Raw genomic sequence first — 11,495 nt, forward strand, 5'->3', positions numbered from 1 at the left:
ATCACCTCAATCACCCCTACCATATTTATATCCCACTTGACACTTTTCTGTTTCCCTCTTGCTTTTTCCAAAAACCAGACCACAAAACATCAAATCTTCACTCAAATCATCAAATTCAATCCAAGATTTTTCTGGGTTTTGATTATTAATCCACTTATAATCGCTTAAACTCATCAATTTTGCTTTCGGATCGAAGAACAACAAAACCCCCAATTTCAATTTCAAATTCAAAAAAACCTACTTTTCAAATTATCAACCAAATCATCAAATTGAATCCAAGATTTTTCTGGGTTTTGATTAATATTTGATATATAATTGATTAAACTCATCAATTTTGCTTTCGGATCGAAGAAAACAAAACCCCCAATTTCAATTTCAAACTCAGCAAAACCGTAATTTTGAAATTCAGCTAAATAGGATGAACAAAGACCTGTGATTATGAGTCCTCAGTCAAAAACGTTTCCTCATCATCACAATTACAGAAGAAATAATCATCAAAAATCGTTAATTTGTTGTTCATCTTCAGAAGCACTTGTAGCGACGAAAATAATTGCTTTAAAACTGTGGAAATTGGCTCAATTTAGGGTTTTGATTCTCATCTTTTTGCCGTCAGTTTATTTGTTTTCTTTGAGTTACAGATCATCTTACCTCTGCATACTCTTTATAGTTGGTTTATGTAGTGTTCTTGTTATCTCAGTTAATATTAATAGTTTAAATTCCGGTAATATTCCTTCGGTCCGGTTATTTGTCGCCCGAAAGTTCCCAAGTTTGAAGCTTTATAAGTCAGATCATGATTCTAAAACACACCCATTAGTTGTTTGGTCAATCGGGTCAAAGGCCCGGTTTGAATCTAACGCGGGTTCGGGTTTCTTGGTGAAGGTGTATAGTAATGGGGATGTTTATGAGGGTGAGTTTTATAAAGGGAAGTGTTCTGGAAGTGGTGTTTATTATTATAATTTGAATGGGAGGTATGAAGGTGATTGGGTTGACCAGAAGTATGATGGTTATGGGGTCGAGACGTGGGCGAAAGGGAGTCGGTATCGGGGTCAGTATCGACACGGGTTGAGACACGGGTATGGTGTTTATCGGTTTTACACGGGGGATATGTATTCGGGTGAGTGGTTTAAGGGGCAGTGTCATGGGTGTGGTGTTCATACATGTGAAGATGGTAGTAAGTATGCTGGCGAGTTTAAAGGCGGTATTAAACATGGGCTTGGTCACTATCATTTCAGGTAAATGTTTATTGTAATTTAAAGTTTTGATTTTTAACGATTCTTATGTGATACATTATTATGCAGAAACGGGGACACGTATGCGGGAGAGTATTTTGCTGACAAAATGCACGGTTTTGGTGTTTATCGATTTGCGAATGGGCATCGGTATGAGGGTGGTTGGCATGAAGGAAGAAGACAAGGGTTTGGTATGTATACGTTTAGAAACGGTGACGGTCAATCTGGTCATTGGGATAACGGGGTTCTGATGGTTTCAACTTCTCAAAATTCATCGGTTTCTGGATCATCTTCTTCGGTTTCTCATGTTAAAGTCCTTAAAGCAGTCCAGGTAGATACTGTCATATTGTCACTGATCTATCATATTAATTATTAAAAAATAAAATTTACTAAAAATTACTCTTTTTGACTCGAGCCCGTTTTTGACCAGTTATGGCATTGTGTTTTTTTTACAGGAAGCGAGACGTATAGCTGAGAAAGCGATATGTGTAGCCGATGTAGATGAGAGGGTGTACCGAGCGGTGACTGCAGCTAACCGGGCTGCTAACGCAGCAAGAGTGGCAGCTGTTAAAGCGGTCCAAAACCAAATGCATCAACATGGTGACATTGATGATCTACCGCTAGACATTGTTTGATTCTCTTGTGCTAATTCAACCGCTTTTGGGACAAGTAGTATTTAAACCGTAACTGATGGTGATGCAAGGAGGCGGTGACATCTGGAACCACCGTAATGGTTTGTACCTCTTTGTACTGGCTGCAAAATAAGTATATGAGGTTTATGATTTAAAGGGCACTAAAGTGCCTGTTGGTTTGTAACATGAAAGAGAGAGGATGTTTAAGGAAGGTGGTTATTGCAGCATAATAATAATAATATTGCTGCATTGAATAGCCACCAAGATTTATGAGAATTAGGAGAGGTTTTTCTTTTGTCCTTTGCCTCTGATGTTCAATGTAAAATGTACATGTTTGTGTCTCACTTGAAAAAATATATATATCAGCATAGTTATTAATTAGTGTTGTGTTTAAATTTATATCTAAGCTTGTTGAAGGGGAATATGATATGAACTGAACCAAACGTACTCGGATACAATTCGAGTTAGCTTGAGGAGACTCGGCTCGTTTTAAAGAACGAGTCCATGTAGATATGAAAACAAAGAAACACAACCAAATAAAGTTGTGACTGTAGTAGTGTGCATGGTTCGGTTCAGTTATTATCCTCAACCAAATTGACCAATCGGTTTTTGGTTCGGTTAATAACCAAAATCGGTTTGTGCTAAAATTTTGTACATAGAAATACATGAAATTGATGCATAAATACACAAATGACGGAATAATACATCAAATGGAGAATATAAATGCGTGAATATATGAATGGTCGGTTAACTTAAGTTAACCGAAGTTTCATAAAAATAACCGATAAATGATTTTCGGTTAATTCAGTTATTTGTTAAATTCAGTTCGGTTTCATCGGTTTGGTTTGGTTTGGTTATTGCTAGCCCTTAAGTTTTTAAGTTAAGTTTTCTTCAAGCTAATTTCAGTTAAATTAAGAGCCATGAACATTGTCAGTTGCTAAAGACAGCCAAAAGGTTTGGATTCTAAAACACTAAATTGTCATTAAAAATCAATCAGAATAACTCAAATAAGTTTTTTTTTAAGTCAAAACATGTTTTTTAAATGACATAGGGCATAATTTAGTCAATGTAACTTTGACTTTGCTTTGCTAAGTCAAACATGTTGCTTTTCAAGTTATAAATGACATATAATATAGTAAAACTATAGTTACTTCACTCTTTAATATCATATTACAACAGGTGAACTTTGGTCAACACCTTACAGTTGGAAGCTTCATTTAATATCTCAACTAGCAATCAAAGCAAGTTGGCTACAAGAATACAGATGAAAACATTTAAACAAACATAAATTCAGGTGATTCTTCATTGATTCAACAGTCTGACATGATTGAACAAAAAAGGGTAAAATGGGAGCTTTGACAATGAAATGTGAGATATCATTCTAAACAATTTCAGATTGAAAACGATTAACTTTCGGTCTGCTCCCTTAGCTGACGAATTGTGCTCCTCACCATCACAGCACTCGCAGTACTGTAGTACCAAAAAAATATAAAAAAACAATCAGTATTTTCTAACCAGAGGGTGTGCATGAAGCCGAAATAACTAAACCAAAGCAAAAAACCAACGTTTTGGTTTTATTTTTCTGTAAAAACCAAACTTCCGTTTTCGGTTTCGGTTTTGCGTGCAACTAAAACTAAAAAAATGAACCGAACTTATAGATTTTATTTTTTATTTTAGATATTAAGTAATGTATAATAGTTTAATATATATATTTAGCCCAAACGTATTATAACAAACTAACAAAATGTAAGTTTAAATTCACTATTTTTGACCACTTTTTTTTCGGCCCAAAATTTTCAAAGCCCAAATGACAAAACCGAAACCAAACTAAACGGTTTTCAAAAACTCAAAAACCAACGTTTAGCTTTTTGGGTTCGGTTTTAGCACAAAATTGAACCGACTCATGCACACCCTAGTCGCAACAGATCAAATAGCGTTTTGACCCGTTAACAAAAGAGAAAAGATGATTATTACTTCAAGGTATATGCACCGCCTGCTTTCACTTTGCCACAATCCTTGCAGCCCCAAATCCCAACAGCCTTTCTCTTGACTGCATACTGTGATATTCAAGTACAATGTATTATTAATCAACACGAACACAAGTAGTTTGTAACTGCGTCCCACTAAGTTTAAAACCGAATACAAAGAGAATAGCTTTTACCTTGCCACATAATTCACAGAAGAATTTGCTTTGTTGACTCACTTCCATTTTCTTGATCTGCTTTCTCAAACTAGCGCCATAACGGGTACCTGGACGAGTCATCGTAATATGTTACTGCACAGTTTCTTTGAATATTACATTTCAAAAAGAACAAATGTATGTTTCAATATAACGCTAGAACCGAAACACTGCAACAAAATGCAGTGTGTAAAAGATATGCAAGACACTTACCGTACTTTCCAACGATACCAGCCTTCTTTGTCCTCTTCGTCTGAAATCAAATTTACGGAAAATATGAAAAAATATTCAGACAACACATAAGTGTCATTATGTTGTGCAAACGAGCCGAGCCGCTCACCAGCTACCGAAGCTCAAATCGACGAAAAACTCAAAACGAACCGAGCTTTTTAGAATTCGAGATCCTAAAAAAAGCCTGTTTAGTTATCGAGCCCAAGCTCGAGCCTCGTATAGAAAGCTCGTTTAGAGCCTAGTGCATTTTCAAATTTTACATCATATGGACTTCTGTGTATTAAATTCACGGTACACGGCCAAGCTTTGGCTAGTTTAAAGTACTACATGAGCTCGAGCCGAACTTAGGCTCATTTAATATTTTTTTTCTCAACAAAAATATAAAAATAATTGAAATCGTATTTAAAGTAATAAAAAAACCCGAGCCTGGGCTTGAAAAAACAACTGAGGAGCCGAGCTCGAGCTTTCCTAAATCAAAACAAGCCAAGCTCAAGCTTAGTTGAACTCGGGTTCGGTTCGGCTTGTTTACACCGCTAATTGTGTCCCAATTAAAGACTATTTTCACTAACACCAAAAGTAACAGCCAACCAATATCTAGACTTTCAAGTTCCAATGTCTAAGTCTTTTGAATTTGTTTTTGAAACAACAAATGTCAATGAATTTTGGTATAATATAAATTCAAATACAACAAATTAATTCTGGCACTAGTTTCTAGTGTAATAGGACTAGAGCTGTAAATGAACCGAACGTTCGGTTCGGTGAGAAGTTTGTTTATGTTCATTTGTTTAATAAATGAACGAGCATGAACACGAACACGAACAGAGGCTATGTTCATTTAATTAATTTATATGTAAAATAATTAATTAACATATGAATATGAATAAAGCTAACCGTGTTGCAAGATCCGGTGAGTTTACCGGACTAAGCTCGAGCTTGACTAATTTAACTTACACAGGGCTCGAGCTCTATTTTCAAAGCTCGGCCCGTGAGTAGATTCTCAGGCTTGAGCTCGGCTCGGGCTCGACTCGTTTACTATTTATAAGTTATTTTTTATATATTTATAATTGTTTTTATATATTTTTTCTATTATAATTTTATGTATAAAAAAATATATGTTGTTTATTTATTTTTATTTATTTTTTCATAACATTATATATATTAATTAATAGTTATTAAATATGTATTTATAAAAATTATATAAATGGCAGGCTCGGTAAGTGAAGCTCGGGCTTGATTATTAAACGAGCTTACTTTAAGGCTCAGGCTCGGGCTCGATTAAGCTCGGCTCGATCGAGCTTTTTAACGAGCCGATCCTGAGTAGCTCGCAAGCAGCTCGACTCGTTTGCACCCCTAACTAAGAATTGTTAATGTGCTTCATATGGGGTAACTCAATATTAAAAGGTCATCGCTAGCTGGCCTAATCTAATTGTACGGAGTCCTTAGTTATCTCCAGTTCTAGAGAAAACCCACCTACCCGAAGGCGTACTTGTGGTAAAACGTGGACGCTCTCAGGATCGAACCGGAAATCACAAAGATCACGGTCTTCCCTAACTAAGTCACCCATGTCCTCCCCCATAGTGTTGTATGTGGGGATCAAACCTGGTCCCCCATAGTGACTTGTTTTTTTCAAAATCGCGGGCATGCCTTGCTTGTTAATTACTTTATATACGATTTTAATTATTTTTATATATTTTGAGGGGTAAAAACGTAAACGAGCCTAAGTTCGGCTCAAGGCTCAAGCTCTTGTGGTACTTTAAACGAGCCAAAGCTCGTTTGTGCATTTTATTGGTCAAAACATGAACCAAACTATAATAGTTTTAAATATTTGTAAACTAAATCCAAACTGTGGAACCCTAAAACCGAAAATCACAAACTTGAAACTATTGGACTAAAACCGTAGATTTAGTCAAACCACAGGGACAAAAACCGCAGTTTACTCGAAAATTAAAATTGAAAACTTTGTACGAAATTAAGCAAAACCAAGGCGAACCACGCCTCTTGGTTTCAAATCAAACAAAGTTCAAGCATAAAAATGTCGCTCGTTCTTTTAAATTTAATCTGCTCGGTTCGGCTCTCTTTTAAACCAAACCAAGTATGAGTAAGGTTGCGTTCGGTTCGGCCCAGTTCATGAACAGCCCCACCACTCAGTAATGTTTAATATATATAAAAATGGTTTGAATAAGAACCATAACAAAGCTAATAATCTGTTTTAAAAAACCTTTTATAACACCAAACCATGGCCTATATATATAATATCACAAGACGACTATTAGTTCCATTACCAACTCTATGACATTTAAATTATCTAGGTAAACATAAAAGTGACAAAGAGGTGTGTATGGCGGTACAAGCGATTTGTTTGTTGTTCGGACCGTTTGGCCCGTTTATTTCCTTTTCGTGTAGTTTACAGTTGAGCACTTGAGCTTGTTGCTTCTTGTGAGTTGCCCGTTTTTTTTTCTTTTTCCTTTTCTTTTAATATACACGCCACCCTTTGTCATATCAGTCGCTTCCATCTTTTAAACAGAACATTTAAGACTTGACAATGCCATGTAAACAGATATTAAGCACTGGCAATTCATTGTAAACGAGCATACAGCGCTAAAAATCAATCAAATCAACACGCTCCCTGTAAAAGCCAACTACAAAATGAAAATGCGAAATCAACTAAAACACCATCTCCAATTTGCCATCATTGTTACCACAATTCTCATAAAAATTCAAAACCAGGTTAAGACTCGATAGCGTAACCTGTTCATGTCTAGACAACTATATTGACACAAAACATCAGTTTCACACACGGACATATATAAACATAAAGAGGCCGTCAGAGTCAGCTAAATGTGCAACAAGTACCCGAGATAAAGGCTAACAAAAGAAACCATCAGAACAAACAGCAACGGGAATCCCACCTGACCTTTGCGCCTCTTACTTTTCACCATATCCTGCAAGTTAACTTCTTTTAGTAGTATTTAAAACACTAATGGTGTGCGTGTGTTGGTCTCTACTCATTTAAGCTCGAGCTCAATTTTTCAGCTCGTTGCATAATTAAACATGCATTCATCACACATTACGCAGTCCAGTTTAAATAATACTCACCATTCATATATGACATAATAAGACCACCATACATTAAACTTTACATCAAGTAGAGATAGGCAATAACACTTTAAAACTATTGAGCAATTTAACTAATTTACTTTCTGAGAAAACTAAACAATAAATAAATGGCTTTAATAAAAAACGTACCAATTCTCCCTGTACGATGCTCTTCTCTTGAGTAACCGAACTTTTTTCTTCTGTAAGTTGTACAATACTTGCTTTAGCCTGAAAAATCCGAAAGCATTTGGTAATCAATATGATATTTTTACTTGAAATTGTCAATTATTTAAATCAGTCATATAACTGAAGCACAAACACAAACTTACCTCAGTAAGCTTCAACTCAAGTTCTTTAACTTTTGACTTCATTTCTTCAAAATCTTTGGCTAATATCAGCTCTTCTGCATCATTCATCTGCATAAATTCTTCATTTCTTTTTATTATATATTCTTGGCTTGGTTTTACAGGTTCTTCTATCTTTTTCTCCGCTTCTTCTCTTTTAAAAGTGTCGTCCTTCATTGTTGCCTCTACGCTTTCATCATTGCCTTTGGACAATTCTACCCCTGCATCAACCTGCCACAAGTTTCAAACTATAATTTTAGCCACCAATTTTCTGTAAAACGCCCAAAAAAATTTCATGTATAACCAAAATAAGTCTTTTAACTATGTGTGTACAAGTAGTCTATGCATAAGGTACAGGTAATCGTGCAAAAACTCGCTTTAACTAAAAAAAGGCGCATCAGAACGCATTGTGCATTATGCGACTTTGGGATCATCATCCTCGCATCATGGAACCGCAGCACGATGCAATCTCACCAGTGCATCATGCGCATCCGGATGCAAGCATTTTAGAACCAAGATCAACACCGAGTACATACAATAACATCTTACCTTAGCATGATGGCTCTCTTTCTGAATGACAATGTCATCTTTCAATTCTCTACTTTCATTGAACTGCACCAGTTTTGATGGTTCATTAACTGGTGATGATTCTGAGGAGTCCGGTGGTAAGACAAAGATCACTCTAAGCTTCTTTTCATCAATAATTTTACCATCATCTTTAGCAAACTGACAAATCAGATAATAAAAGTAATTACCATAATACCATTAAGACAGTATGTTTATTAATCACTCAAACACTAACCGTGTTAGATGTGACATCCTCCTCCTTTGTTCCCTCCGGAACAACAGTACTTTGAACTAAAAACTTGTCTCTGCAGATCATATCTGGAGGAGGTACCTTTGGGGCTTGCATAGTAACTGCATCAACGAGAAAAAGATTAAACAAAATAATCACCATTATTAATTACATATGAAGCTGAAAAATGATTGAAACTTTTGGCAATGACATGTATTAAATTATTAGTTGGCATTAGCAGAGATGTACATGTTGGAAAAGAATGTCATTGATCATAGTATGATGTGCAGTACAAGTACTATAAGGTAGACAGCATAAGAAAAACATCATAAGATATTTGCAGAATAAAGTGAGCGTCTTGTAGAGATTAATAACAATATGAAGCTACAAAATACAAAAATAAATTATTATAAGTGCAAAAAGTCAATTTCAGATTGTTGGAATATATTCTAATAATCAAATAGAATTCAAACAACTTGACGACTCAAAGGGGTATGCATACAATAATAAGACCAAGTGTAGTGGCAGGTTTTGGACGGCGTTTTGGCCTATAACGCCCCCCCCCCCCCCTCCGGGCGTTTTGGGTTTTTTTTTGCTTGGCGTTTCATACATAACGCAACTTGGCACCATTTTCAAAAAAAAATTACCGTTGAACTATTCAACTTGAACCATTAAATAGTGCCAAGGGGTGGAAAGTTATGACTACAGAGGTCTAATAATAATAAAAATACCTGTAAAGTGACATGCTGCATTTGGAAAAATGAGTCCAGTATTGGGTCTGACACAGTACTTCTTGGGATTGGTGGTTTTGATCTGCATATGGGTTAATTAAGAATGAATAATAATAATAATAATAACTGGTTAGTAAGAAAGAAGAGGGACCTTGAAAGCAACAAGATGGTTGGTGTTATTGATCGATCATCTGAACAGAGCATGAGCTTTGTTTCTTCACTTCAACTAGTATATATAGTAAGGTGAAAGTAATATAATAGTAGCATATTAATTAATTAATAAATAATATGCATATTATTGTTATGAATGAAATTAAGAAAGAAGCTAAGTTCCAGAGGTTGAATCTCCAAAATGTCTGATTTCATCTTCCCGAGAGAGAAATCAAAATCCTAGGTAGGTAATAAAAATGATCAATGGTTAGTTATACACTTAGTCGAATGAGACATAAAAACATAATATAATATAATATAATATAATATAATCACCTCAATGATAGAGTCTAATTAAGTTCCTTTATTATTATTATTATTATTGAGTAACGCTAGGGTTGTTTCGATTTGATTGGGATTAACTAGTGAGTGTGTGTTGTTGGCAGGTGATATCCTGCAGATCAGTTTTACTACTGAAGATGTCATTGTCATGTATTCCGAGTCGAGCCAGGGTAGTTTCAAGCCATGATGGAGCTGAGCCTAGGTCGATTTTGGCTCGGTTACAACTCAGCTCAGGATGTTCCAAATCAAGTTTTTATTCGAGCCTTTTGAACAGCCATACAATAATCACATTCGATGTCATTTATACAATTATACCAATTTGAATATGCAACGAAGGTCTGTTACGCTGTGAAAAGCCAATTCAGAAGCTTAATTATTTACTCACATAACCAATTCATTTTACAATTGAAACCGAAAACCCTAACAATGAAAGAAATCGAACAACATGAAATATCTTACCGGTGAGAAATCGGATACTGATGTAGTCCAAATCGGTTAGGTCAAGGAATTGGTTCTTGCTACTAACAACTGTCGTCGTGGTGGTCAAGGAACAACGAGCCTGAGCCCGAGCTTCACTTAAGCTCGAGTCTAAACGAGCCTGTTATTTATATATTTTTTTAAATATATACTAATAATTATTAATTAATATATATAATGTTATGAAAAAAATTAATATAAATAACTAAATAATATATATTATTTTATAATAAAATTATAATAGAAAAAAATAATTATAATTATATGAAAAATACTAGATAAATAGTAAACGAGCCGAGCTCGAGCATCAAAATCCACTCACGAGCCGAGCTCGAGCTTTGAAGATAGAGCTCAAAACGAGACAAGCTCGAGCTCTGTGTAAGTTAAACGAGCTCGGCTCGTTTGCACCCCCTATTGTAACTAACACCTTGAATAATAGTGGGGTATAGCTTTGCAACGTGTAAGAGAATAATTGGCTTGCTTGCCTGATGAATAATGAATTTTATTGAGTTAACCGCAAGTTCCTTTTTAATATATATATATATATATATACATTAGTCGGAGACCCGCGCGATGCTGCGGTGTTGAGAATATGCTATGCGGTCATCATTGGTTTTATTTTATCAGTCCTTTTGAGATATGTTAATCGTGTATCATATTATAATCACATCTGCATTTTTCTTTTCTTTTCTTTTCAATATAAACAAAATAGTTAGTTTAATAACCTAATGACACTATAAAAATGATCTAGGATTGTGTTATATCACCAACATGTAACAAACATGGGTATTTTATTATAACAGGGAATATCACATATATGGAAACATAGCCCTTCAAGAGTTCAATTTCTACTGGCATATCATCCATCAATTCCAAAAGTGCTACTATAATTAAAAAATAGTTAGGACACTTGAGGCATTGCACACAGCCACACAGTACCAGTTGCAGTCCACATTCACAACATGTTAGCAATTATAACAATTAGTTCAGTATGTGAAATTGACTTAAAAGTTAAATGGGTCAAACCTAACATCAAAAAAATGTTTTAAGTTACTTTAATTCGATTCAGTTTTGATTTCGGTTTGGTTTCAGTTTTGTTTTTGTTTCAGTTTTTGGTTTCGTTTCAGTTCAGTTTCAAAATACCATTAACTTGACCCTAAATTACCAATTTTCCTCGTTAACGGGCCAAATGAAACATTTAAGCCAACCGACTCGATAAAAACTTTTTAGCCAAACGAGCCAAATAAGAGTTTTCAGCCATACAAGTGAAATAGACCTTTTTAGTCAG

At 35.1% G+C, this 11,495-nt stretch overlaps 2 protein-coding genes and 1 pseudogene across 3 annotated transcripts; 1 reads left to right on the plus strand and 2 right to left on the minus strand.

Moving 5' to 3' along the window:
• Window positions 1-248: 248 nt before the first annotated feature.
• On the plus strand, window positions 249-2,052 carry LOC143529547 (uncharacterized). The gene is made up of 3 exons (XM_077025320.1): window positions 249-1,232; window positions 1,299-1,560; window positions 1,685-2,052. Exons 1-3 carry the CDS (start codon window positions 439-441, stop codon window positions 1,862-1,864), a joined length of 1,236 nt encoding a protein of 411 aa, XP_076881435.1. The 5' UTR covers window positions 249-438; the 3' UTR covers window positions 1,865-2,052.
• Window positions 2,053-3,046: 994 nt separating this feature from the next.
• Window positions 3,047-5,847, minus strand: LOC143529560 (large ribosomal subunit protein eL43-like). The gene is made up of 6 exons (XM_077025330.1): window positions 5,746-5,847; window positions 5,163-5,192; window positions 4,254-4,293; window positions 4,023-4,111; window positions 3,836-3,918; window positions 3,047-3,331 (listed from the first exon to the last, which is right to left on the minus strand). The coding sequence occupies exons 1-6, from the start codon at window positions 5,845-5,847 to the stop codon at window positions 3,268-3,270; spliced, it is 408 nt and encodes a 135-aa protein (XP_076881445.1). The 3' UTR covers window positions 3,047-3,267.
• A 932-nt stretch (window positions 5,848-6,779) lies between these two features.
• Window positions 6,780-9,604, minus strand: LOC143529519 (vesicle-associated protein 2-2-like; annotated as a pseudogene). Its single transcript, XR_013134676.1, has 9 exons — window positions 9,550-9,604; window positions 9,390-9,464; window positions 9,239-9,320; window positions 8,514-8,629; window positions 8,261-8,437; window positions 7,697-7,942; window positions 7,518-7,595; window positions 7,066-7,213; window positions 6,780-7,029 (listed from the first exon to the last, which is right to left on the minus strand). The product of XR_013134676.1 is annotated as a vesicle-associated protein 2-2-like (transcript).
• Window positions 9,605-11,495: the final 1,891 nt, after the last annotated feature.

The sequence above is a fragment of the Bidens hawaiensis genome, unplaced genomic scaffold, assembly GCF_021521415.1.
Source record: "Bidens hawaiensis isolate Kalapana, Puna unplaced genomic scaffold, B.hawaiensis_p1.1 tig00008566_1, whole genome shotgun sequence".
In the NCBI taxonomy this organism is placed as follows: Eukaryota; Viridiplantae; Streptophyta; class Magnoliopsida; order Asterales; family Asteraceae; genus Bidens; species Bidens hawaiensis.

Excerpts from the sequence above, each read along its gene's own strand:
- LOC143529547 (XM_077025320.1), top strand. The coding sequence starts at position 439 with ATGAGTCCTCAGTCAAAAACGTTTCCTCATCATCACAATTACAGAAGA. Across the intron at positions 1,233-1,298 it reads CTTGGTCACTATCATTTCAG|AAACGGGGACACGTATGCGG; the intron begins GTAAATGTTTAT and ends ATTATTATGCAG. Across the intron at positions 1,561-1,684 it reads AAGTCCTTAAAGCAGTCCAG|GAAGCGAGACGTATAGCTGA; the intron begins GTAGATACTGTC and ends TTTTTTTTACAG.
- LOC143529560 (XM_077025330.1), bottom strand. The coding sequence starts at position 5,847 with ATGGGGGAGGACATGGGTGACTTAGTTAGGGAAGACCGTGATCTTTGT. Across the intron at positions 5,193-5,745 it reads TACCACAAGTACGCCTTCGG|TCCGGTAAACTCACCGGATC; the intron begins GTAGGTGGGTTT and ends GCTCGAGCTTAG. Across the intron at positions 3,332-3,835 it reads GGCGGTGCATATACCTTGAA|TACTGCGAGTGCTGTGATGG; the intron begins GTAATAATCATC and ends TTGGTACTACAG.